General features: G+C 47.7%; 2 protein-coding genes across 2 annotated transcripts; one reads left to right on the forward strand and one right to left on the reverse strand.

Annotated features, from left to right (window-relative positions):
* The first annotated feature begins 4,673 nt into the window (after nucleotides 1-4,673).
* Nucleotides 4,674-11,639, forward strand: KDM8 (lysine demethylase 8). The gene is made up of 7 exons (XM_074919386.1): nucleotides 4,674-5,307; nucleotides 5,511-5,677; nucleotides 6,970-7,102; nucleotides 7,942-7,983; nucleotides 8,755-8,904; nucleotides 9,958-10,050; nucleotides 10,149-11,639. Exons 1-7 carry the CDS (start codon nucleotides 4,825-4,827, stop codon nucleotides 10,311-10,313), a joined length of 1,233 nt encoding a protein of 410 aa, XP_074775487.1. The 5' UTR covers nucleotides 4,674-4,824; the 3' UTR covers nucleotides 10,314-11,639.
* On the reverse strand, nucleotides 11,283-23,197 carry NSMCE1 (NSE1 component of SMC5/6 complex). The gene is made up of 8 exons (XM_074919387.1): nucleotides 23,108-23,197; nucleotides 21,904-22,047; nucleotides 16,280-16,401; nucleotides 15,367-15,444; nucleotides 13,938-14,084; nucleotides 12,942-13,058; nucleotides 11,913-12,033; nucleotides 11,283-11,506 (listed from the first exon to the last, which is right to left on the reverse strand). Exons 2-8 carry the CDS (start codon nucleotides 22,019-22,021, stop codon nucleotides 11,430-11,432), a joined length of 780 nt encoding a protein of 259 aa, XP_074775488.1. The 5' UTR covers nucleotides 22,022-22,047; nucleotides 23,108-23,197; the 3' UTR covers nucleotides 11,283-11,429.
* Between the last annotated feature and the right edge of the window lie 50 nt (nucleotides 23,198-23,247).

Here is a 23,247-nt window from a genome sequence, read left to right on the forward strand (position 1 = left end):
CTTTTATGCTTTCCACTTGCAAAGGCATCATGAAATTCTGATCTGTGCTCACCTGATGTGACTACAGAGTCCTTTTCTTGAATAGCCCACTACAGGTACACTACACTGCCTTTCCTTTCTACAAACAACTGGCCAAGTAACATCATTTAGAGGCTCGTGTGTTTTAGGGTCCCACCTTTACACACTATAGAGACACAATTTATGCCAACCTAATGGCAACCTGGAGTGTAAGCCTAATAAGATGTATATAAAATTAATATTTCTGAAGATACAGGATTTATAAAATAATGTGACAACCATCAAAATGTTATGAAATGTTATGAAAGTTTCAAGGTAACTTCCATAGCTGCACCTTGGTTTATCATCTTCTTTACAAAATGGGAAGGAAATATAACAAGAACATAAATTTTTCACCTGTTGTCATAAATTTGTTTTTATTTAAGAGCAACTGCAGTAACCCTGATGAGCACAATGTAAGTTCCAGCTTAGGAAACCATCACTGCCAAAAGTCACAGTGGAAGGAAACACGAATTCTCAGGGTGGGCTTTCCCCACCAAGGTGCAACAGCCACTCCAGGCCCAGCCTCATCAGCGGCCAGGGTCAGGGCAGAGTCCCACAGAACGTGTCCTCCAGGGACTCTTCCGCAGAGCACAGGTAGGAGGAAAGAGAGCACCCCTGTAACTCCAGAGCACCGGGCTGCCGGGGGGACACGGAGCTCCTGAGGAGCTGAGCAGCAGCCTGAGCTCCCGAGGGCACGGAAGAGCTTTGGCGCTGCTGTCGTGCTCCAGCAGCGATTGCCCAAGAAATGACTCGGTGTAAGAACACACTAAGAGCACCTAAAAGGACCCGAGTCACAGCACACCTGGATTTGAGACAAGGGGATCCAACAGCTCAGTCTCCTCACGCTCCGATCCCTTTCTGCCCATTCTCCTGCTACCCCAGAGGGGTGGCTAGCGGGGGGGGCTGCATGCCACTGCTGGCGCTGGCCAGACCCAGGGCGCGCTCTGGCTCGCTGGGTGGGACGCGGCGGTGGGGAGGGCTTCATCCTCAACAGAAACTCCACGCAAAGGCAGCCCGCCTGACGCTACCCTGCCCATTAGCAGTGCAAGTAATTTACACGTCCCTACTTGGGTTTATATATTTGGGGCATCTGTTTAGTTTTTATTACTCCTGGCCTTGGCTCCCACGCTCCTTCACAGATCAGATAACTGCTTTCCCTATTTGCTAATTCCAACAGCTGGTTATTACTCACCAGGCTCCTGCTATACTCGCCTGGGGAAGAATCATAAATAAATGTGTACAAGCAAGCAGATGCTATCATTTTAAAAACTGATCCACCTAGTAAAAATGTCCTACTTAGGACTCAAGCGGTGAATCACTGAGCATGTGTCTTGATGTCATTTTAATAAAATCCAAAATCAATTGCAGGTCTTTGTTCATTAATTCAAATTAGTAAATGAGGGAAGAGTGTTATAAAAGAGAATATAACTACAAATAAATAATTAAAATTCTGAACAGGTCAAACACCTGCTCTTTCCAATGAAGACAAAGGCAAGATAAGATACAGAGTTTTGGTGGGTTTTTTTTAATGTATTTGATGTAACTAATCACTTTTCCACCAGTGGCAGACAAGGTAACATCATGTAACCGTAGGTCCTGAAATCTATGACTGTAAACAAGAGAGAAATACAGATGGTTTATCAGACTTTATTATCTCTCTTAATGGTGTGCCTGTTTATTTGGGGTTTTTTAAATAGGTAATTTCTTTCTGAATGTCAGTGCTAGGAGAAAGTGAGCTGCCTGGAGCATATTTTAAAAAGACACAGAATATAAAAGAGAACAAAAAGTGCTTTGCAGACCATACACAGGAAGCAGCAGGGAAAAAATCTTGGTACCAACTTTTCCTCCATGTTTTAAAGGGGACATCGTCCTGCAAGGTTAGGCAATTTGGCTTCTGCAACCTTTAAAAAATTTACTTCTCATGGAAACAGCACAAGTTTCAGTGATTGTGGTGTAATCCCCAGGGAAAGAGAACTCTTTCACATCAATTTACACAGGTTACACAGATGACAATAATCTTTGTTCATTGGAACCAGGAACTAAATTATCTCTTGTTGACTTAAAATGGAAATGTCTAGCACTGAAGCCATCCACTTCTTCAGTCAGACAGCTCACAGAAAACCTATCTGCATTAGTTTACAGACATTTCAAAGCTGGTACGCGTGTACTGCAAGGTTAATGACCCTGACAGCAAAACTTCCCAATTCAGCTTTTGCAAATCTGTTGGGGTTTTTTTCAATAAAGACAATTTCAACTAAATTGTTAAGATGCAGTATGACATTATGAGCTCCCAGACTAAAGACCAAACACACTACAACAATACTTAATACACACCTGAAAACCTGTCTTCATTATCTTATCAGATATGCAGCTCAGCCCATATTGATGCTACACCAGCATTCAAACCGCTGTACCAAAATATGAGTGACTAGAAAGAATTGTCTTCCAGTGCATGCTCAAAGAGAAACACTGAACCTCCCTGAATACTCAAAACCTAAAATCTACTCCCAACTGGTTCGGCATCTACAGTAAAACTGATAAAATTCTTCATGGTCTTAATGCCCCACCACTGTGCCAGAGAGTAAATGTTTAGAACTTCTTGTTATTTAAAATACCAGAAAGAAAATCCAAATCTTCAAAACTTAATTTGTGAAGTATTCCTAATATTTAAACTAGGAAAACTACGATTTGGTGAGAATTGTATTAACCAACATGAAGAGGAATAAAAGTTAACATAAATGACAATAAAAATGGGACAGTCCATAAGCACAAGACTAGCAACACTTGCAGGCATCATAAATTACAAATATTGAGCACAAGGTCTAACAAGATTTTTTCCTTGCCAGTTAAATACTTTCTCCTATAGCAGCATATATTAACATTTAGCAATCAAGGAGGAGAAAATTCTAAATGAAGGTGCTAAAATCACACAGTCACAGGGCGAATTTAAGGTGCCAAGAGAAAGGCAGTCAGAAGACAGAGGATAGATCGGGCAGCATGATAAGCCAGTGCAGCAAGTCTGAAGTGTGACAGAGGAGGAGGGAACCATTCAAACAAGACATCTGGGGAATGGGGTAGAGGAGAGTCACAAGCAGCAGCAGCCACGGGAGGACTCAAATCAACTTTTTTTCAAAAGCACCAGTGGCTGAGCACAGGACAAAGGAGAAGGAGTGTTCTCTCAGTACGAAAGGTGATGATTTTAACTTTTTCTGTAAGATTTTGCATCAAGTCTGAAGATTTCAACCCCAGACATGCAACACTTTCATGAGTTACAAATTCCTCATTTCTTGTTATGTTGCTTTAGATTTTGGTTCCTGATGTTAAGACATTCCTCAGAGTTACTGAATTTTAAGAAAAATAGTGTTTTGTTTGCAGCCAAGTACTGAGAACACATTCAGGACATGTTATCAAAGCAAGCTGGGGCTGAAAGATGCTATGCAGAGAGTGTAGAAGGTTAAGGTGCATATTCCATACGCATTAAGTGTGCAGCATCATCCACCAGCAGGACCTTGCCTCACAGCAGCGTTCATCCCGGACGCTTCTGGGCCCCTCTCAGATTACTCAGACTGGCATCTCAAGTCTCAGACAGGTTTTCTTTGTAATACTTAAGACCAACATTGACTAGAGAAACTCCTGTCTTCCAGGAGTCATCTGCGTGTTAATAGCTGTCCCACTCCTGGAACGGAGACATTTCCAAAGTGGAAACAGCGATCTCTTTCATCCCACCACTGGATGATTAACACATAAACTACAGCAGAAAGAAAACTGCGATGGATTACACGTTCCCCTTAAACGCAAACAGCAATCACACAGTTACTAAATTCCAGCAGACTCGGTGGTCTAGAGCCCAGATGACAGCCACTACGCAGAGTGAGTTTCGGGGATACCGCACTACTCACGGAGACCTGGGCTAGTGTCAGAGCCTTTAACCCGGCAAAACCTCAGGAATGCCACCGACTGGAATGGCTCTACTTCCTCCACCCGCCTAAACCCCTATCGCCCCCCTCTTCACATCCGTGAAAGCACAAGGTGACTTGATGAACCAGGTGATGAGACTGAGCTGCGCTAAAACTAACCTGAGGAAATGAGTATTTTTTAATCTAGAAGAGGTTTCCATTCCGGTTCGTTATGTGGCTGCACGAAGACCTGTAGCAGCCCAAGGGCACAAACACAAGAAAGACGCCGGCGTGCGCGGCCCTGCGCCTGCCCCCAGCGGCGGCCCGCGGCGGCCGGGAGCCGCGCAGCTCGGAAAACGGGCTCTGAGAATCGCCGACGAGAGCAGCGCCCAGCGCAGCCCGGGGCTGCCACCGCCCCGGCCGCCGGTGCGAGTACGAGAGCGGGGTAACGACACCAGCCGGCCCCCGGCCCCTGCACCGGGGAGACCCAGCCGCAGCCGCCGGCGGGGCCGCACCGCGCCGGGCGGGGCGGGGCGCGCGACCGGCTGCCTCAGGCGCGGCCTCCGGGGCGGCCCCGCTCCAGCGACGCGACGCCAACGCTACTTCCGCGGGGAGGGGCCGGCCGGGAGCGGCGGCGCCACGGGCCGCGCCAGGCCGCCTGCCCCGCTGCGGCTCGGGCGGGCCGGCACAGCGCGGCGCCGCTCCGCAAACCGGCCCCGGGCCCCCGCCCGCCTCGCCGCGGCCTACCGCGGCCTCCCCGCTGCGGCCTACCAGGGCCCAACCCCCGCGGCCTGACGCGGCCTGCTGCGGCCTGCCCGCCCCGGCCTCCCCCCGGGCCCGGCCCGGCAGCCAGCCGGGGTGCGCTGCCATGGCGGCGGCCGTCCCCGCGGCGCCCGGCGCGCTCTGGGCGGAGGCGCGGGCGCTGCTCCCCCGCGCCGCGGAGGGTCTGACCTTGGCGCTGAGCGGCGAGGTGGAGGACTGCGTCCTGCCGCTGCTGCGGCGCGCCCGCGGGCTGCTCTACGGCCCGGCGGGGCGGCCCGGCGGGGCGGCGGCGGCGGAGCTGCGGCGGCTGGGGGACGTCCTGCGCGACTACTCCTGGGAGAAGCTGAACGCGGGGCCGTGGCGGGAGGTCAGCAAGGCCTGGCGGCAGGTCTACGCCTACGGCTGCCTCTTCGGGGCGCTGGCCGAGGTGGCCGCTGGCCGCCCGCTGGCGCCCGCCGTCCGCCTCTGCGACATGGGGCTGCTCATGGGCGCCTCCGTCCTGGACAACGTCCTCGCCCGCCTCGTCCGCGTCCTGCAGGCGCAGCTGCCCCCCGGGACGGGCCGCGCCGCAGCCGCGGGGAGCGCCCAGGTACGGCCCGGCCGCCCTGAGGGGACCTGGGCCCTGCGCGGCCCGCTCCCGCGACCCCCCCCACCCCCGCTCCCTGGCCGGGCCCCCTCGGGCGCCCCCCCCGCCCCGTTGTCTCCCCGCTCCGCAGCCCCGGGGCCGGTATCCCCCTCCCGCGGGCGGGGGCCTTGGCCCCCAGGTGCTGGAGGGGGACGTGTGTGTTGCAGAGGGTCCGGACCGCCCCCCGCCCCGTCCCTGCTCTGCGCCCCGAGGATGCGCTGCCTCACCTACGCTGCCCGTCGCTGGAGCATTTCCGAGACAAGTACCTGGTCCCCCAGAAGCCTGTGGTCTTGGAGGGGATTATGGACCACTGGCCGTGCATGAAGAAGTGGAGGTGAGAAATAAGAGTTTCTTCCAGTCCGAGAACGGGCTCTGTGTCAGGTGTCGGTGGAGCAGCAGAGACCTTCCCAGAAGAAGGTGCCACCAGTAGCGACTCTTGTCGGCGGCACCTTCCTGCTGCGATGTTGCCTTTGCTCCGTGGAAGCTGCGCCATGGGTGAGGGAAGGGCATCAAACCACGGAGCATCGCGCGGCAGAGGCTGCGCCACGCCGGGGGGCTCTGTCGGGGCTCGGGGGGCTCTGGGGCTCTGCCGGTGTATCGTGCGTGTCTCTGGTTTCCAGCTGCGCGTACTGCTGCCTGTTCAGGGAGCTGCTCACAGCTCGGGTGGGTCTGTGTTGGACACAGATCAGGGATTTTTAAGTCTCGGAACTTGGTGATAATTACTTCAATGGCAGATGAACTTCAGAGACGTGGGAGTGAGCACAACTGGTTTTTCCATTCACAAGCGTAAGCACTGATGTTTGTTCAGTGTTGTGGGTGTTGGGCTTCAGACACCCCCATTCAGGAGTGAGTAGTAACATTGTGCTGCTTGTGTAATGGAAGCAAGGAAGCCAACGTTTCCCGTACTGAGAGTTGAATATTTGTGAGGCTCATGATTCCTTAGAAAAGGGAAAAAACCCACTCGCGCTTACTTTAAGCAGTTGCTTTCATTCCACAGCCAATGGTAAAATCGACATTGACTGAACACACTTGTTATTTCAGAGGGGCTTATTCTGGAGTATCAGAAGGTACTCCACTGCTTAACTTCAGACACAAAAAGAGGAACTTCTTCATGTAGTTAATATTGTCAATGGAGGGGTGTGTATCACCTGTCAGAGTCATTCCTCTGACTTAAGCCGGGATGGATATTACTGGCACCTCTGTACAGAGTTTGTCATGACAGGGCATTGACCTGCTGTTAATGATAAAAAGATACAACATTTTATTTAGCAAACATGGCAGCAGGCAGCAAAAAGATTAGCCGTCCCTAGATAAGAGAGAATAACACCATAAATCTCCTTAAGTCTTAAGGAAACAATAGTCAACTGAGGTAAACAAGGTTTTAAACCCAACCAAAACAGGCAGTTGTGGCATAATACACACACAGACTCGACTACTTGTTTCCTTGCTGCTCGCATCCTTTATCTGCTTGCTGCCTTTTGTCTCTGGTTGGGTGGTTTTAGAGAGAGGAAACTCGTGGCAGTAGAGTTTTATTACTCTTAACAGATCAACTTTGACTGATTGCCTTATATTCAGACCTAGTAAGAAGACCAGTATAAACGGGTAATGGAACTTTCTTTATTTCAGTGTGGACTATTTTTATCAAGTCGCAGGGTGCCGCACAGTCCCCGTGGAATTGGGTACCCGATACACAGATGAGGAATGGTCCCAGAAGCTCATGACTGTTGGTGACTTCATCGACCAGTATATTGTGAATGAGGTCTGTTACTCTCATTTTTTTCATCTCCAAATAAGCGGTGTGTTACTGGTACAGAATTTCTGCTTGGAACAAACATGCTTAGAGGTGATGTCAAGGAAGGGGGTATGCTGTAAGCACAACTCTGAATTAAAAGGGCTGACATTTTCAAGGTCTGAGACTACAAATAGTCTTTGCAGCAATAGCTAGGTTTGATTTTTGTGTATAATCAAATGTCCAGCAGCTGGAATTTGGTGAATGGATGGATACCTTCTGCAGCAAAAGCCTGAATGGCGGAGTCTAAGGACACGGGATCCTCAGCCAGCAGTTTTGTTTCTCTTGGTTATTAAACTGTTTAGTGAGATCTTGGATCAAGATCCAAATTCATGTGCCACCAGGCAAAAAACCAAAGAGCTGATTAGCAATTGAAGGTCCGTGTGCTTTCAGAGCTGAGGATCTGAAGCCCTCGTTTCTCTTTACTAGCTGCCTGGCAGGAAGGACCACGTGCTGCTGAGGTGGGTCTGTGGGGCAGAGGGGGGCACTCGAGGAGTCGGGGTGAGATGAGCTGTCATGGGGATTGACAACACAACTGTTGAGACACCGCAGGATTGTGGCTGGGCTTCTCCCGGGAGCTCCAGCTGGACAATTTGTTGATTCTGGGAGTATATCCATGCTCTTACAGTTTCAGTGTAGCTGTAAGTTACTGTTTCAGAAGACTGTTACACTAGTCAGCTGTTGAAACAGTTCTAGTACTCTGAAGTAGAACATTGGGAATGGATGTTACCTGTAAGTAAATGAACTGACTGAGAAGTCTTACCCTGTGTGTCACTATACATTTTTTTCTTTCTCTGCTGTAATTTCAGAACGGTGTAGGATACCTTGCCCAGCACCAGCTTTTTGATCAGGTAAAACTGAAGGAGTGTTTTTATCTTTCTGCAGGCAAGTGTTCCCTCTGTCGCACAGGTCATCTCCGAGGATGTCAACTCTAATAGAGGGAAGGGCATACAGAGCATTCACAGTATTTCTTAAGTTTCTGTTCCCACAATTTGAAGGAGCAGAGGGATGAGTTTGTTCCATTTGGCTGAAAGGTGTGGAAACAAAACCCTTTAAGGTGTGAAGACATTCAGTCTTAGTGCTGTTTCAGTACGATGTATCATGTACTGTCAGGGATGTCTCTTGGACAGCAGTATTTCCCCCAAGAACATGTGAGTTAGGGAAGAGATTTGCACAGGAAACAGTCTTCAGTAGTGATATTGTTCATGGTAATCCGAAACGTGTTTTCAGTTAACCAGAGATTAGGTTGGTGGGAGATGCAAAAAGGAATCTCAGAGAAGCAAGTTGAGTGTGTAAAAGATCAGCTGCTCCTTTTCCATGAACAGCAAACCTACTTATTCTTGTGGGTTCCTCTGGTTTCTGCTAAAGCAAAGGGTCCCTGAAGGATGAGAAACCCCTTTCTTTCTCCCACCTCTCCTTCCAAAAGAACCTGTTTGCCAAGACAGAAAGTGTGAGGACGTTTCCTGCAGATTCCTAGAGTGCAGCTACCTCTCTCCTGCCTGTGCTGGACAAGCAGGTCATTTGTTTCCTTTGTGTCAAGCCTCGTTCCTCTGTTCTATGAATTACATACTGTGGCAAGTCAGCACATACCCTTTTTAATGTTTATTTCTTTATGGGAGTAGATCCCAGAATTGAAAGAGGATATCAGTATCCCTGACTACTGCTGCCTGGGGGAAGGGGAGGAAGATCACATCACCATTAACGCTTGGTTTGGTCCAGAAGGCACTATCTCACCTCTTCATCAGGATCCCCAGCAAAATTTTTTAGCCCAGGTTTGTACTTTAATTATCTACACGTGCCATTAACGCTATAGCTAGAAAAATTGCTTACACTGAGTAAGTGCTAGAGACAAGGGTAGTGGACAACTTGTTGAACGACTGACGGATAGAGAATATGCAGATGCTGTTGTGCTGTTCTTTTGCATTTGTCACTACTGCAACGTAATACTCGGTGTAATCTTACGGGCCACGAGAGCTCCTCACTGAGGCGGCCCATTACTCAGTTTACAGGGCAGGGGTACACGGAGACTCATCCAGCCTTTGGAGAGCATCCATGTGCTGCCCTCAGGGCAGCAGGCTCTGAGCATCGGGCATCACGGCTTGGGGGTGGATCTCAGGGAAGGGGGATGTTGAGGCAGAGAGGAAAAGCAGCTGGGTTAGGACTGGTTGAGTAGCGTGATGCCCCCCAGGGTGCTGCGGTTAGAGTACTGACTTACCGTTAACGTGACGGTGCCAAACAAAGAGGATCATGCCTGGCCCTTGGCCACATCCCGGGTCCCGGCAGAAGCAGCGCGAATGTCCCCTCGGCCCTTGTTCCTCCCCACACCTCGGTGTAGCTCGGTGCAGCCCCAATTCCTGTCGTCCCATGAAGTGCTGCAGTGAGAGAACTGCTGTGACGATGGCGCAGAAAGAAGAGCCAGAGGAGCACGGGGCAGCTCAGCAGTCGCTCTGTGTGGGTACCTCTGCTGCTGGCTCGCTGAGCTGCACTGAGGGCCCACCCTCCTTATCCCCAGTTCTAATCACTTTCTAGCAACGTAGAGCCCAAATAACATTGATTAATTGGGTACCTTAAACCTTGAATTCAGTGTCATTTGGCTAAAGGCATTTTCTGTATTTCAAATTCTTATCTGCTCCAAGGGAGCAGGTACTTGAATTCCAGTAGTTTGATTTAGCTTTTTATTATAGCAGTGTCTGTTTATTACTAACAAAGATAACAACGTTACTTGCAGTAAGGTGCTTTTTCTGTGAAATGCCAGCTATGGCCCACAGTTTCCAGTAACGTGTGGGTTAATGGCAGATGGAAGACATCTACTGTCTCATATACAGGTGTTTGGAAGAAAGTATATCCGTCTCTATTCACCACAAGATTCAGAAAACCTGTACCCACATGAAAGCCAAATTCTTCACAACACTAGTCAGGTAAATAGTTGCCTGAAATTTTAATATCAGTAATGTAACTTTATCAAATCATGTTTGATCAAAGACATTCTACTGATGATTCTTTTGGTTTCTTACAGGTTGATGTGGAAAACCCTGACTTAGACAAGTTTCCCAATTTCCAAAAGGCAGCATTTCAGTCCTGTATTCTGATGCCTGGGCAGGTTCTGTATATTCCAGTTAAATACTGGCACTATGTACAATCGCTCGATATCAGCTTCTCTGTCAGCTTCTGGTGGTCATAGGTCTGAAGAATGCTTGAACTTAGCACTGTAGTAGGAATTAACAGGCAGAAAAAGGAGCATCTGGCATCTTCTCATGAGAGAGTTCTTTTTAAGCATGAGAATGTTCTTCCCTGTCCAGAGGTCAGAAGTGGATTAAAACCAAAAAAAGTCCAATGAACTCTCACTTCAGCATGGTGGAGGAAGCTGGGTGGGTAAGTGGAAAGATGCTGCAGCCACTTTACTTCTGTGGGTGTGTGATAGGAGTGCCTCGTGCAGAGCCTCTGTTGGGCCACCGCCCCGTATGTGCCTCTGAGCAGCTCTGCACGTGGGCACTGCCAGGACTCCGCTCCCCAACACACTGAACAGCAGGTCAGGGTCATCTGCTTGGGCTTGGTAACAGTAAAAACTGGACTTACATAACAGGGAGGGATGGTGCTGCCCTAAGCTTCAGTAAGTTTAAAAAAAATAAAGCTAACGTGAAGGAAGATACCAGTTAACACCAGGGAAAAGTTACTGGTGTTAAGGCCTAGGAACATAATTAATTGTAGTTAATCCATAGTTTAATTGCAGTTAAATAAACTGAAGCTTAATCATCCTTTGATAAACCATCACCTGAACTGCTGACTCTGCCTCCTGCAGTGCCACACGTTTCTACCAAGGAAAAGATACGCTGCCTTGTCTTTTGCCCTGGCAAGAGCTAGTCCTCTCCAGGTCCCTCTAAGGGGAAAAGCATCCTTACGTAAAACTGGAGTGAAGTGCTAGTACTAAAAACTAAAAGAATCTTAAGGCTAATTTTGTCAGCACTTTCCAGACATAAGCTGGCATTGCCCCTTCCCAGTCAAGCTGAGAGAATTCTTATTTTGCCCAGTCAAACATTTGCATCCTTCACTGCCAGACATGCACCACGTCCCAACCCAAGAATATGGAGAACTACAAAAACAGAACAGCCTCCCAGAAAGCTGTGCAGATGTAACTCTGAAGGAGAGCAGGTCGGTCAATGATAGTTTTATTATAAGATTCATAAAACTCAGGAAAAAAGAACTACACTGAATAATACACCGTTACTGAATGAGTACAGTCTGGCTATTCTGCAAGAGTGGGGAACACGGATGTCGGTGGAAGCAGGTTTCCCTGTCCTCAGCGAGTGCTGAGAGTGAAGCTCTTCTCTGCTCTCCACGTTCCGGATGGTGACTGGGAGTCTCTCAGACATGCACCTGGAAAGAAAACAAAAGGAAGGTTAACAAACAACACAAAAAAAGGGTTATATTGTATAACGTCTATATTTTTAAAATGTTTCCTGTTCAGAATGTCCAATTTCCCTGGCTAAATAGAGGAATTCCAAGCAGATTGTGCTCTTAGAAACTCGGTGTTTCCGGGAGTTTGTGTCATGTTGTGTCTGTCCCCCCCAGCCTCCGCCCGCACAGGACCCGCCGGTGACTGTGGGGCTTCCTCCCAGCACGGCAGCGCTCGCCCACGTCTGGTACTGCCTGAAACGCAACTGGGGTCAGCAATAACTGACACTCAGCTACAGTTACAAATAATACAGGCAGTGCCACTGAGTGTCAGTCCATTCTCTAATATTACCACACTCGACTTTTGTTAGAATAGCTTGCTCAGTACCTGGAATGTCACAGGTCCAGGTGGTGTTACACTGTGGACAGCGTGGCTCAGTCTGAGCTTTAAAGTACTTTCTGACACAAGGTAAATGCATTCCAGTTCCACAGGATTCACATACTTGGCTCTGAAATCAGAAGTGTTGATTAAAAAGAGATCTTTCTAACCTGTCCTTCAGTTTAATACAAAGTTGTTGCAAAAGGCAGCAGACACGCAGTGTCTGCTCCAGAGAACACTTCACAGGGTAGTTGGCAGATACTTGAGAGTCAAGGCTGGTAAGTGATGGAAGGAGATATTTTCCTGGAGACTAGGAAATGCCCTTTCCCTATATGGACAGAATTTAGCTTGAAAAACAATGAGCTATTTGGGTGCAATGAAGGAGACCAACTAGGATGGAAAAAGTGACATGGAAGCACGTTAGATGGGAATACAAGAAGGTGCAGGGTCAAGGAGCAAGAGGATGCTGTGGCTGCAGAACAGGAGTTCAGGCTGTAACGACTTAGGCAAGGCTAAACTGGTAACGTGGAGCTGTCGCAGTACAGTGCTGTAGGTGCTCTCCACAAGCATACGTGGTCATTCTGGAGATCCAGGCACGAGTAATTCCTGAACCAGACTCCCAGGGCCAAAGATGAGTGTGTCATGTGAGGACTGCTGGCTTTAAGGTCCAAAGACAAGACAGTGAACACTTGACTGTTGGCCTGTTCAAGGGTGAGGTATCTGTCTCTAGCCTGCTGGCTTTGGAAAGCAAGATGGCACAGTAATGTTCCTCATGGGGTGAGCTCACTGTCTCCCAGTTTATACTGGGGGATATACCACTCCAAGTTTTTTTTTCTAAAGACAAGATAAAATACCTACACTGAAAAAAAAAAAGGGGGGGGCGAGGGGCAGTATTTTCTTTATATACATGAGCACCATTTCCAAATTACAAGAGCAGAATTTTCCAGTGCCTGCCTAGTCCTCAGGCAGGTATCAGACACTTCAACTGTGACCACAGAAGCACTCGAGGAGGTGCTGCTGTGGTAAAACCAACGTTACCTGCACAGCCAGGGTGTGACAGATGTTGCACTTCCTCGCCGTGTCTGGATAGTTGGTGAGAATGTACTGTTCCATCTCCATTATGCAGCGAGTATGCAGAGTATATTCTCCATTTCTCTAGGAAAACAAGTGGTGAAATGAATGTGTTTTAATTCCTTTTACCTGTTTTGACTTTCTAACCACCTGCTCACGAGCATTTGACATCCACCTCTTTCTGCCATTGTGAAGCTAACATGCTGACACCGATATAATGCAAAGCTAAAATACTGCTGAAGTAGCATGGTTTGTTTAGAGGATCAGAATAAAGATCTGACACCTTTAACAGATCTAGTCTGTGGAAGGTTCAGATGAGCAAGCATGCTCTCCTTAACAGAGATGTGCAGTCTGGGGACCCTCCATTTGCACATTAGTGGAAATTCTGCTGGCTTTCAGCAAATCCAAGCATTTACTGCTTGAGGTATCTTTGAAAGTCTCTGCTAAATCACCCTAACATCAGTAAATGTGTGGCAGCAGGTTCCAATCTGTGATGCGATGAATCTAGGAGAGGGACTGAGCTCTCACTTGCCTTGGCAAGCACCCACAGTGTCCACACGGTCACTGATCTCACTTCCTCCCTCGTGAAGTAAAAGAGATTTAAAAACGTGCACAATGGCACTTCCTGGTACAGGAATTTTCAACATGTTTGGCCTCGCTGCTTTTCAGCATGTTCTAAATGTAACTGCCAGCGCCCACCGCCCTGGGAGCTCCCCCAGCTCTTGTCCAGGTCATGCAGGTACGAAAAGCTGAGCCGCCTTGTCCCGAACAGACCTACCCAGGGGCCGCTTCCTTGTAAAAGCATTACCTTTCTCTGGAAAAAAACACTGGAGCAGCAATAAGCACAGTCCCACAAAACCGTTTCTGCCATCATTAAAGAACAGCTCCGTACCATCACATCCATAAAAAAGAAAATAGCTGGAACTATGGAAATACAAACACTGGAAAAAATACAGCAGTTACCTCAGAAAGCCACTTATTCTCCACAAAAACTTTCAGCATTTGTTCTGCTTCCTTTTTCTTCATTTTCTTTGTCTTAAGTTGGTCAGCCAAGTTTAAAATATCTGTAGAAGAGGCAAAGCCATTTTCTGATAACATGATTAGGTCCATCTACGGAAAGAAACATTTTCAACTATTAACAAAACCCATGCAGTCAGACACACCTTACAGTAATGTGCAGCTTTTTTAGCATCCACACATGAGACACACCACAGTATATGGTTTGAGCCAGAACTGTAAAACAGGCCAAAAGCTGAAACAGTTGCTGTTGACAGTTTTAATCGTCGTCAAGAAAACTTTTCCACAAACAGAACTGTACAGCACTACCTACGTGAAGCTGCGTTCAGGGACCCTGGGCCATATGCAGGGGTAAGTTTTATCTGCTCTTTGTCAAGGTTCTTCTGAGGAAAAATCTCTCACTACTAAAGTTTGTCCCCCTGGAGTAGTTAGTACAGCTGAACTACCTGGCGCTTGAAGGTTGTAGCGGCATTACCAGTCTTCAGAGAATCTCTAACTGGGAGCGTTCCTGCTGCTCGTTATCCCAGAGCAGGGTGCTGGTTTCATGCCAGTAGTTAACGAGTGCCACGACAGGGCCAGCGCCACGCTGCCAACGTGGCTGTAAAGGTGCTTCACGAGGCAGGGAAATCCTGGGTGCTATCCACGTAGATTAGACCTGCAGCTGTCACAGAATAGTCAGTACGCCTCTCTTCCCAGTTTATACTGAAAATTTTATTTGAATGAGTGTAAAAAAAATAAATCTTAGAAGTCTAGTGGCTGGAGAAGTCCTCAAAGTTCAAGACACTATGAGAACAGTTCACTAAAACACAAGATAGACAGCTCTGATCACAACTCACATTATCGGTTGTTGATGAGAAATTAGACACTGAATGTCCTGGAATCTCAGCCCAATAGTTCTATTTGGAACTTTAAAAAATTCTCAGTGTTTTTTCTTGTTCAGAAAGCAGAATTCTGACTATTAGACACAGAATTAATTGGCTAAGCAATGACAATAGACAAAAGTTTCTATTCAAATCAGGAAATCTGACTTGTGTGTTATTAGCATTAAAATCTAATGTGTGGACTACTGAAGCCAGTGAAAAACCCAACAATCACAACTGAAAATCCTGAAGAAATGTGTTTGACAAAAAGCAGGTCTGTCAGGTCACTGACTCCAAGGAGCACCCCCGTGGCTGATTTCAGGTGACTGTTGACAGGGATTCACTCGTTACCTGCACATACTCCCATCCCCGCCCCCCAGTGTGATCTGGGATAAACTGAGGTGAGACAGTAACTGGTTCCTGAACCACATCTCCATTCGTTTCCTTCTCCAGTCATTTTAAGATGGTACCTTCACAAATAATGTGATTCAGTAACTAATAACTGAGATACTTACTGTTTTTCTGAACAATTCTAATTCATTTTCTGCATAGTCAGATGCCAGTTTAGTTATTTCAGTTTCTGCCAAATTCACCTACAAAAAAAACCCCAAACTTAAACTGAAATTAAAGTGCCTTTGTATTTCTACACCATAAATTGTAAAAGATCCTCTGGCGTAACAAATACATCATCTTACAATTAACAGAAACATCATTTCTTTTAAGGGGTGAAAGAGGCTGTTCCTTACAGATGGCCCTTGGGTCCGTCCTTCCAGCTACGTGCCCTCCACAGCAGCCTCTGCCCAGCCCAAGCTCTTAAACCACCCAACCTCCGCGCGACAGAACGAATACAGAAAAGTTCTGTAGAGCAGAACTAATACATTGCACCAGGAGACTCTGCTGGACAGCAGCAGTAACTGTGGTACCATGCACATTTTTGTTTCAGTGTAAGAAATAATTACTGACATTTCATATTCTTATTGCACATGCTACTGCTACTTATTAATAGCTCAACTTAATTGGCAAAATGGCCCAGAAAGGTTAAAAGCAGCAGCTAATGTTCGAATACCTCCTGTATGGTCTTTTGAAATTACTGTATAACCTTCCCTCTCCGACATGCACACTGCAGAGCACCTAGGAAAGCTTTTCATAGGCCATTCCTTGGCAACCTTTATGCTAGGTTGATTTTTGAGTAAGAGGAAAAGAAAACTAATGTTGGAGGGCTCTCCGTGGTTTCTAGTTTAAAAAGTCATCTTGGGGAAAAAAAAAGTATCCTGTGAAAAAGAAATCCCAGTTCAGCACTGAAGCAACGTCTCTGCTAGATCACCGAGCTGGTGCTGCAGCCCTCGGTGCCGCGCTCCCTCCCCGCGCACCCAGAGCGTCGCCTCCCTGTTCCCCAGCAGCTGCCCGCGGGACCAGGCACGTCCTCACCAGGGCGTAGTGTGCTCTGCCGTCCCCCTCCGACATGCCTTTCCGGATCTGCATAAACAACGGCTGGAGATGGCTGTTAATAGTGGTGATGAAATGATCCAGTTTATCATGTGCGTAGTAGACTGAAAATAAATAAGAAAAAGCCCACCAGGCAGATCTTTTTATGGTTTATCTGCTCAAACATTTTTTTCCTAGGTAAAAGCTAAAAGTTAGTGGGGCAGAATTCAAACAGGCCTGTTACACTCAGCAGACGTATCGTTTTCTTGTGCTGCTGACTGCCAAGGCTTCAGAGCAGCTCAGGTGCTTGACAGAGGTCAGAGGGAGAGTCCAGACATCCTGCCACGCTCTTTGCAACCCACCGCTTCATCCATTAATTACAGTGAAATGAACTAAGCTGAACAGAAAATAAAACATGGCCAGGAAAATTACTGTACGCAACCCAAAAAATATACTTGCTTTCTTTCATTTACACGCAAGGGATTCCTTGTTTCTGTTTCACAAATTAATGGCATGTAAGTGATCAAGTTATATAACAGAAAGCTTAAAATTATACTGTTGTAGAACTACGAGTAGTATCTTGTGTCATGTCCTACAAACAAACTGACAACGAGCACAAGTCCTGTCCTGGCAGTAATGCAGATGGACTCCAGGCACTCTGTAGAAGCACGTGCTGTGGCTTTTGCCTGCAGCAGCACCAGCGCCAGCCCGCAAGCGCTCCCACCCACAACACCAAGTCAGCGCCAAAACTCCTGCTGACTTCAGCAGGCTGGGGTTTAAAAAACAGAGTTAACAGAAAAATTATGATGTCTCAAAAATACTACTAGTTATCACTAACTTCACACTGTATAAGAGTCAACCACTTGTGTTACAGCATCAGACAAAAGTCACTCCCAAAACCCCACTAGGTAGGGTAGTGCAATGCAAAAACATCCATCAGAGGATGCTCCTGCCCAGAAAGTTCAGGATTCTGATCTGTCAGACTCTTTAAGTGAAGAAAACCAACACAGAGCAAGAACAATAATCACATTAAAGCAAGTGTAGTTGTGTCAAATCGTCGTGTCACCTGCCTGGTGCCTGTCAGCTGCTTCTGGTAGTGTACTGCAACACAACCTAGAGCAAAACCCATCAGCCCACAAAGGAGCTCAGGGAGGGAAAATACTGTTAAATGGTGCAGATGGATTCTCACCCATGAACTCCAGTAAGGACTTGCAGCCACAAATTCAGTTTTACAGTGTGACCACCAAGCCACTGAGTGATGACTGACACCTACACTGCCACAATGCTGGTCCAGTACAACTTGAGACAGGCACACCCAGTCTTTTTTTCAGTCTTAACACAAGAAGTATTGAATTTTGACACAAGGGACATAGTCTTTCTTACCGAAACATCCAAATGAGTAATTGATAAGCTTCTCTCCACTTTATCTCCTTCATCTACAAGGCATCTGATATGCAGCAAAAAATATTTAGCAGAAAATACATCCTGCATTACATGGGACACAAAAACAGATTACTTGGTTCTGACCTTAAATTCTATGGGTAAGTAGATACAAGTGCAGAGTCAAACCAGAATTCAGTCCCTGTAGCGTGGGCAGTGTGGTGACAAGATACAAGAGCACTACCCAGCCTAGCAAGAGCGCGGCTTCCGCAACCAGCGACGGGAGGCGAGATGGGAGAGCGCAGCTTTCCACCAGAAAACCCCACCTCATCCTCACCAAAACGTTTCCTCAGCTTTCGCTCCTCCTGCCACACGTAAGAGCAGCCGCTGCAGCGCAGTGAAAGCGTTCGTGGTGCCACCGCGGAGGGATGACGGGATCCCGCTGCCCGTACCCACACTCACCTCCCCGGTCCCTGCGATATTCTTCATTGTCTACACAAAAATGACTAGTCCGAGGAGCCAAGAGCCATGTTTTCTTTTCCTAGTTTTGGCATATTTAATGCACTATAAAGCAAAATATCAAAACAACAGTACAGTGCATTCCCTGTTGTTTTGCAATGCAAACGCTTCTCTGATAAAAAAGATGGTTATCTGCAAAAAAGATAAGAAAAATTCCCCTAAGCCCTAGCTGAAGTTTGCAGACAATATAAAAGCATAATGAGCACCCTGGGTCACTCACAGGAGCAGCTGCTGGGGCTTTTCCTAGAATACTAAGTACTAAAAGGCCTGAGAAACATGTAAAGCAAAAATACCTGTCAGTTCTGTGAATCCCTCTTTCTCATGTATCATTAATTCAGTGGGTCTTTCCACAGGCAAGCACGAAATGTATGATGCTTAAGAAAGTGGTATGGCTGTAGACTAAAGTTGACACTAACAGTTATTTTCTTCCAAGTTCGGCCACCAAGGCAGTTAAATAAAATACAAAACATAGTCAGAAGCCAGTCTGATACAATCCCCAATACACTCCTTCTTTACATCCAAACAGGCAGGAAAAAAGTAGTTTTCTCTCATTCTTCCATTTTCCTAAACGTCCTTTCATATATGGACTGTATCAGCCATTTTTCTAATGAACTTCACTGTAATTTAATACACAGTTACATTTTATAATTTTATAAATATTACCTAATATCATCCTTCAATAAATACAGCCATTGGTTTGAAAGGCAACCTGATTTTGTCCATCCAAATTATCCTTAAGTTCATCAAAAATATAGCAAAATATAATATATCTGTGTTTTCTGTTAACCTTCTGGCCTTGAAGGATGTGGCAAAGAAAACGCTTGTGAATGACCATCCAGTGAAAAAAAAAAAAAAAAAGTCACGCTATTACAGAGAGAAATGTATTTTCCAGGTGAGAGGGACCATCTTTCCAGCTGTACTGTTCAGAGTAGTGTAAACCCGGAGCTTCAGTTACTGAAGAACTTCAGCTGGCTTGGGGGACAGCAGGAAAAATAACTACAAACTCTCCTATTGTTACTGTTTCCTAATTTCAGGCTGAGGTCAGGGTCAGATAATATTCTGTGCATCCTCCCACAGCCAGTGCCTGGTACAGGGACCCCAGAGGCAGCTCGGACACCGCCGCTCCCCGGACTAGGCAGGGGAGGAGCCAGCCTGCCCCCGCGGGGCACACAGCCACCCCGAGGGGGTGCCCAGAGTGCCCGGCGCCCCCGCCCCAAGGCCAGAGCTCTGCCAGGCGGCTCTCAGCGTGCCCTCTGGTCCTGCTGTAACTGGAGAACCCATAACACAGTGCTGACACAAACAGCATTCATCGAGGGATTCCAGTGAAAACGCATTAGCAGTTATAATCACCTCCGCCACAGGCCTGCAGCCTGCACCCTGACTCGAGCGAACGCCTTCCCGCGGCCCACGCAGCGCTTCGGCAGACGTCTGGGCCTTCTCCTCCAGAGCAGAGTTGAGCACAGACACTCATCTGCTCCCAGGAAGCACACAGGTGACTGATACACAAAAAAATAAGGTGTCTCGTGGCCAGAAGGCTCAGGGCTTTGACATACACCAGAACAAGAGAATGTGCTGAACACCAGGAGGGACAGTTTTCAGATCGTTGCTCAGAGGCTGCACAGGCTGGTTACTGTATGAATTCACCTGACACACCTTTGTTATCCTTCTGTATTTAAGGAAACCAGCGTCCTAGGTAGGAGACAGCCCTGCTACATAATGCTTACAACCTGCAGGAGAAAGGAAGGAATTCAAAGCAGCTAGTTTTAGTAACATTAGCTTTGATCTGATTTGAAAATTATTGTTCAGATTGTACTAAACAGTCTTCAGATGTATTTGAAAAAACTACATCAAAATCAGAACTTCATCTAGAAACAGTCCAGTCAAGCTGAGTTTCCTCATAAAAATGCTATTACCATGATCTCATAAATTGTGATATTGTTAACTTTGCCCCCAACAAGGATGGGTTTGTCAAATTGCTGGTTCTTTTGTTCATAAAACAAATGTGGGGCCAAGTGTTCCATTCAGTGAATCAAGTTCAACACCCTGTTGCCTCCCAACGTGACAAAAAGCTTTCCTAGGTAGAGCATTTGATAAAACGGTGACAGTTCAAACTCCCACACAGTATCTGTGTAATTTCACAAACTTTTCCATTGCACATCAACTGTCACTATGCAGAAAAAAGATGAAGTTCTTGGTAGGCAGCAGTTGCAACGGAGCCATTTTTTTCTAAATCCTTCTATTAAACAAACCTTCCTAAGGAACAACCGTCAGCTCTTACTGCAGCACAGCTCACTGATCCTGCACACTGACAACACGATCTAGCTGTAAAGCATTTTTTCTTAAGGTTCTCTGTTCTTAACACACAACAAACTCATTACAGCTGTGCTGCTGGCTTAGGCCACCTCTAGCATTTATTCTTTTGCAAATCAGAGGGGCTTGGTTTTCACAAATACAAGACTAAACCTGTAAAAAGCAACATTATTTTTCCACACTTCCATTTTTTAGTCAGAAATTTGGACAGGTGCTGAAGCAAGCTCTCTTGGCTCGGGAGAGTTTGAAAACTTGTGAAGTCTGTTTGACTTCTAAAGAAAACACGTAGTGAGCACGGTCACCCGGACGGGACGGTGCTCGTGGACACGAGGCGAGAGGGAGCTCAGCACAGGCCGGGCACAGTGCCCACAGGCTCTGCTCCTGCGGGCAGCACAGCCAGCGGCGGCCGGGCCGGTACCTGCCACCAGCAAGAGCTGGCCCAGCTCTCAGCCTCACAGACAGCCTGAGCCGACTAAACCTCCCAAATAACTGCGAAGGCTTTTATTTTTAAAGTCATAAATACTACAAAACCAGAAAATAACTTGAGACTATCCAGTGCATATTCATCTCAGAATGTGTAATGTAAACAAATGTAAACATTTGCTGGTGTTATCTGCCTCTCAACAGTAATGGCTGAAAGTCACTAATTTCAACAGCATTTGTGTATTTGCTTTTAAAAGGCTCTTCTTGTTCTTACACATTTCTTTTCATTTTTTTTCATAAATAAGGAAAAGATGAAAATTGAAGAATTTCATTCTTTCACTATCCTCTGGGAACCAGCAACTGACACATCTAATACCTGCTGATAATTAGTGCTAAACATGTTACAGCTTTACTTCTGTTTGTGCCCAGCACATTTTCAAAATCAAAGAAGATGCAACAGAGATCTCTGATCTCTAAGCAGATCTCTGAAAAAAATCCTTATCGAGCTGATTACACATTTCTGCACTATTCAAGTTTGAATGTGAACTTCAAACAGATCTGATCGTATACGACCAAATGTGCCATAAAACTCAGCTTGGGATCGCATATATTAAAACTAACTGTGTAATTGTCAGACACGACAGATTTACTCAAGATGGGTAACACCATACACTTCATATGATATTCCAAAGGAAACCTTTCCAAACAAGTATGAAGGGAAACAATCTAGAAATTTCAGTGTCAAAACCAATTTTTTAAAAAAATATATAACCTACAAAAAACATCTTTGCTAAAATAAAAAGTGCTCTGTATGAGTCTGACCTGATTAAAACTTAAATTTCCTCACTGCTGTGTTATTTGATCTTTTAGGAAAGAGAGAGCTCACATCATTAAAGTTTTTAAACTTTTTTTGGATGGTGTACGCTTTTCAGAAATCTACTTATTTGTAAACTGCATCAGGAAAAAAAAAATGGTTCTTCCATCTCCCAGCATACCTTTATGTATTTCACAGCAGCACTTGTGAAGCTTCCTGGCCTCTGATCCTTCCATTATCCCATGAGACATCAGGACCTGCAAGAACCGTCGATGAGCATCTGTCATCTGAGCTGCCATGGCGATACCCCACCGGGCTTCAAACGCTGCAAGAGGTGCAAGCTGGGATTAATGCACATGTTCATGCAGATTAAAAATACACAGTCCAAGCCTAGAGAGGATGCCAATTAAACCCTCCAACATTGAATCGGGGAAAAAAAGCAGATCTCCCAGGTTGTCCTCAGAATACAGATGGTGACTGACACTGAGGTTCTAGGAGAAGGATGCAAAACAAAAGTCCAACAACTTTTAGCTACAGAATAAAACAATGCAGGCGTTGTGCTGTCTGTGCAAGAGCCAGCCGAAACCTCCCACGGCTTTGTGTTAGGTGCTTCTGCCTACCTGCATGTCCTAATAACTTGTCTACTTAGAGTGGAACTGACTTTGGACAGAAAACCCTCCTCTAAAAGTGCTGAAGAACATCAGAGCTAAATAAAAGCATCTCAGGGAATTCCTTGACTGGAGAACAGCCAAATCATCGTCGGTAGTTCACAGAACAAAGAAGATTCCAGACTCCTCCCAGGCAAAGGGCCAAATGACGGACCAAGCGGAGGACCCGCCGCTGTGCGTCGGGATTTCTGCATCTTGCATTCCCCGGCACACGGACGGTCTCTGAGCAGCCGCGCCGAGCCGCTGACCGCGCCCCGGGGGACCGAAAGCGGGGACGCGGCCCCCCGCCGGCCCCGGCCCCCCCGCCCGGGCGCACCGCGGGGCCGCCGGCGCTGCCGGGCCGGGCGCGGGAGCTGCTCAAGCGAAAGCGCGGCGAGGCTTGGGCACAGCCGCCCTGCCCGCGGCGGCAGCCGCCTCCTCCTCCTCCTCCTCCTCCTCCTCCTCCTCCTCCTCCTCCTCCTCCTCCTCCTCCGCCGCCGCCGCCTCCCGAGCAGTGGCAGGGCGCGGGGAGCCTCTCCCCGAGCTCCGGCCCGCCCCGGCCGCCTCCTCACCGCCCGCTCGGCCTCGGGCCCGGGCCCTGGGCGCCGTCGCCGGCAGCAGCCACGCTGAAGCCACGAGCAACCGTCCGGGAAACGGCCCCAGCCGCCGCCCCCTGCCCGGCCCTGCGCCCCCCGGCCTCCGCCCGCTCGGGCCCCCGCCGCCCCCCGCCGCCCTCACCCGCCGGCCGCCGCCGCTGCCCCCGCGCTCGGCAGCTCGGGGATCGCTGTGCCCGCCTGGCATCGATGGCCTCGGCCGGCGGCGGGGCGGGTCCGGTCCCGCCCCGTGCCGTGACGTAAGTTGCGGGGCGGGTGTGGGGG

This window comes from Athene noctua, chromosome 15 (genome assembly GCF_965140245.1).
Source record: "Athene noctua chromosome 15, bAthNoc1.hap1.1, whole genome shotgun sequence".
NCBI classification, from domain to species: Eukaryota; Metazoa; Chordata; class Aves; order Strigiformes; family Strigidae; genus Athene; species Athene noctua.

What these genes read in the sequence shown, in the direction of transcription:
- KDM8 (XM_074919386.1), top strand. Translation starts at nt 4,825, where the DNA reads ATGGCGGCGGCCGTCCCCGCGGCGCCCGGCGCGCTCTGGGCGGAGGCG. An exon ending in CCGTGCATGAAGAAGTGGAG is followed by an intron (nt 5,678 to 6,969) that starts GTGAGAAATAAG and finishes TCTTTATTTCAG; the next exon opens with TGTGGACTATTTTTATCAAG. An exon ending in TTCTTCACAACACTAGTCAG is followed by an intron (nt 10,051 to 10,148) that starts GTAAATAGTTGC and finishes GGTTTCTTACAG; the next exon opens with GTTGATGTGGAAAACCCTGA.
- NSMCE1 (XM_074919387.1), bottom strand. Translation starts at nt 22,021, where the DNA reads ATGGCAGCTCAGATGACAGATGCTCATCGACGGTTCTTGCAGGTCCTG. An exon ending in CTGCTGTGAAATACATAAAG is followed by an intron (nt 16,402 to 21,903) that starts GTATGCTGGGAG and finishes ATTTATTTTCAG; the next exon opens with TCTACTACGCACATGATAAA. An exon ending in CTGGACCTGTGACATTCCAG is followed by an intron (nt 11,507 to 11,912) that starts GTACTGAGCAAG and finishes TTTTCTTTCCAG; the next exon opens with GTGCATGTCTGAGAGACTCC.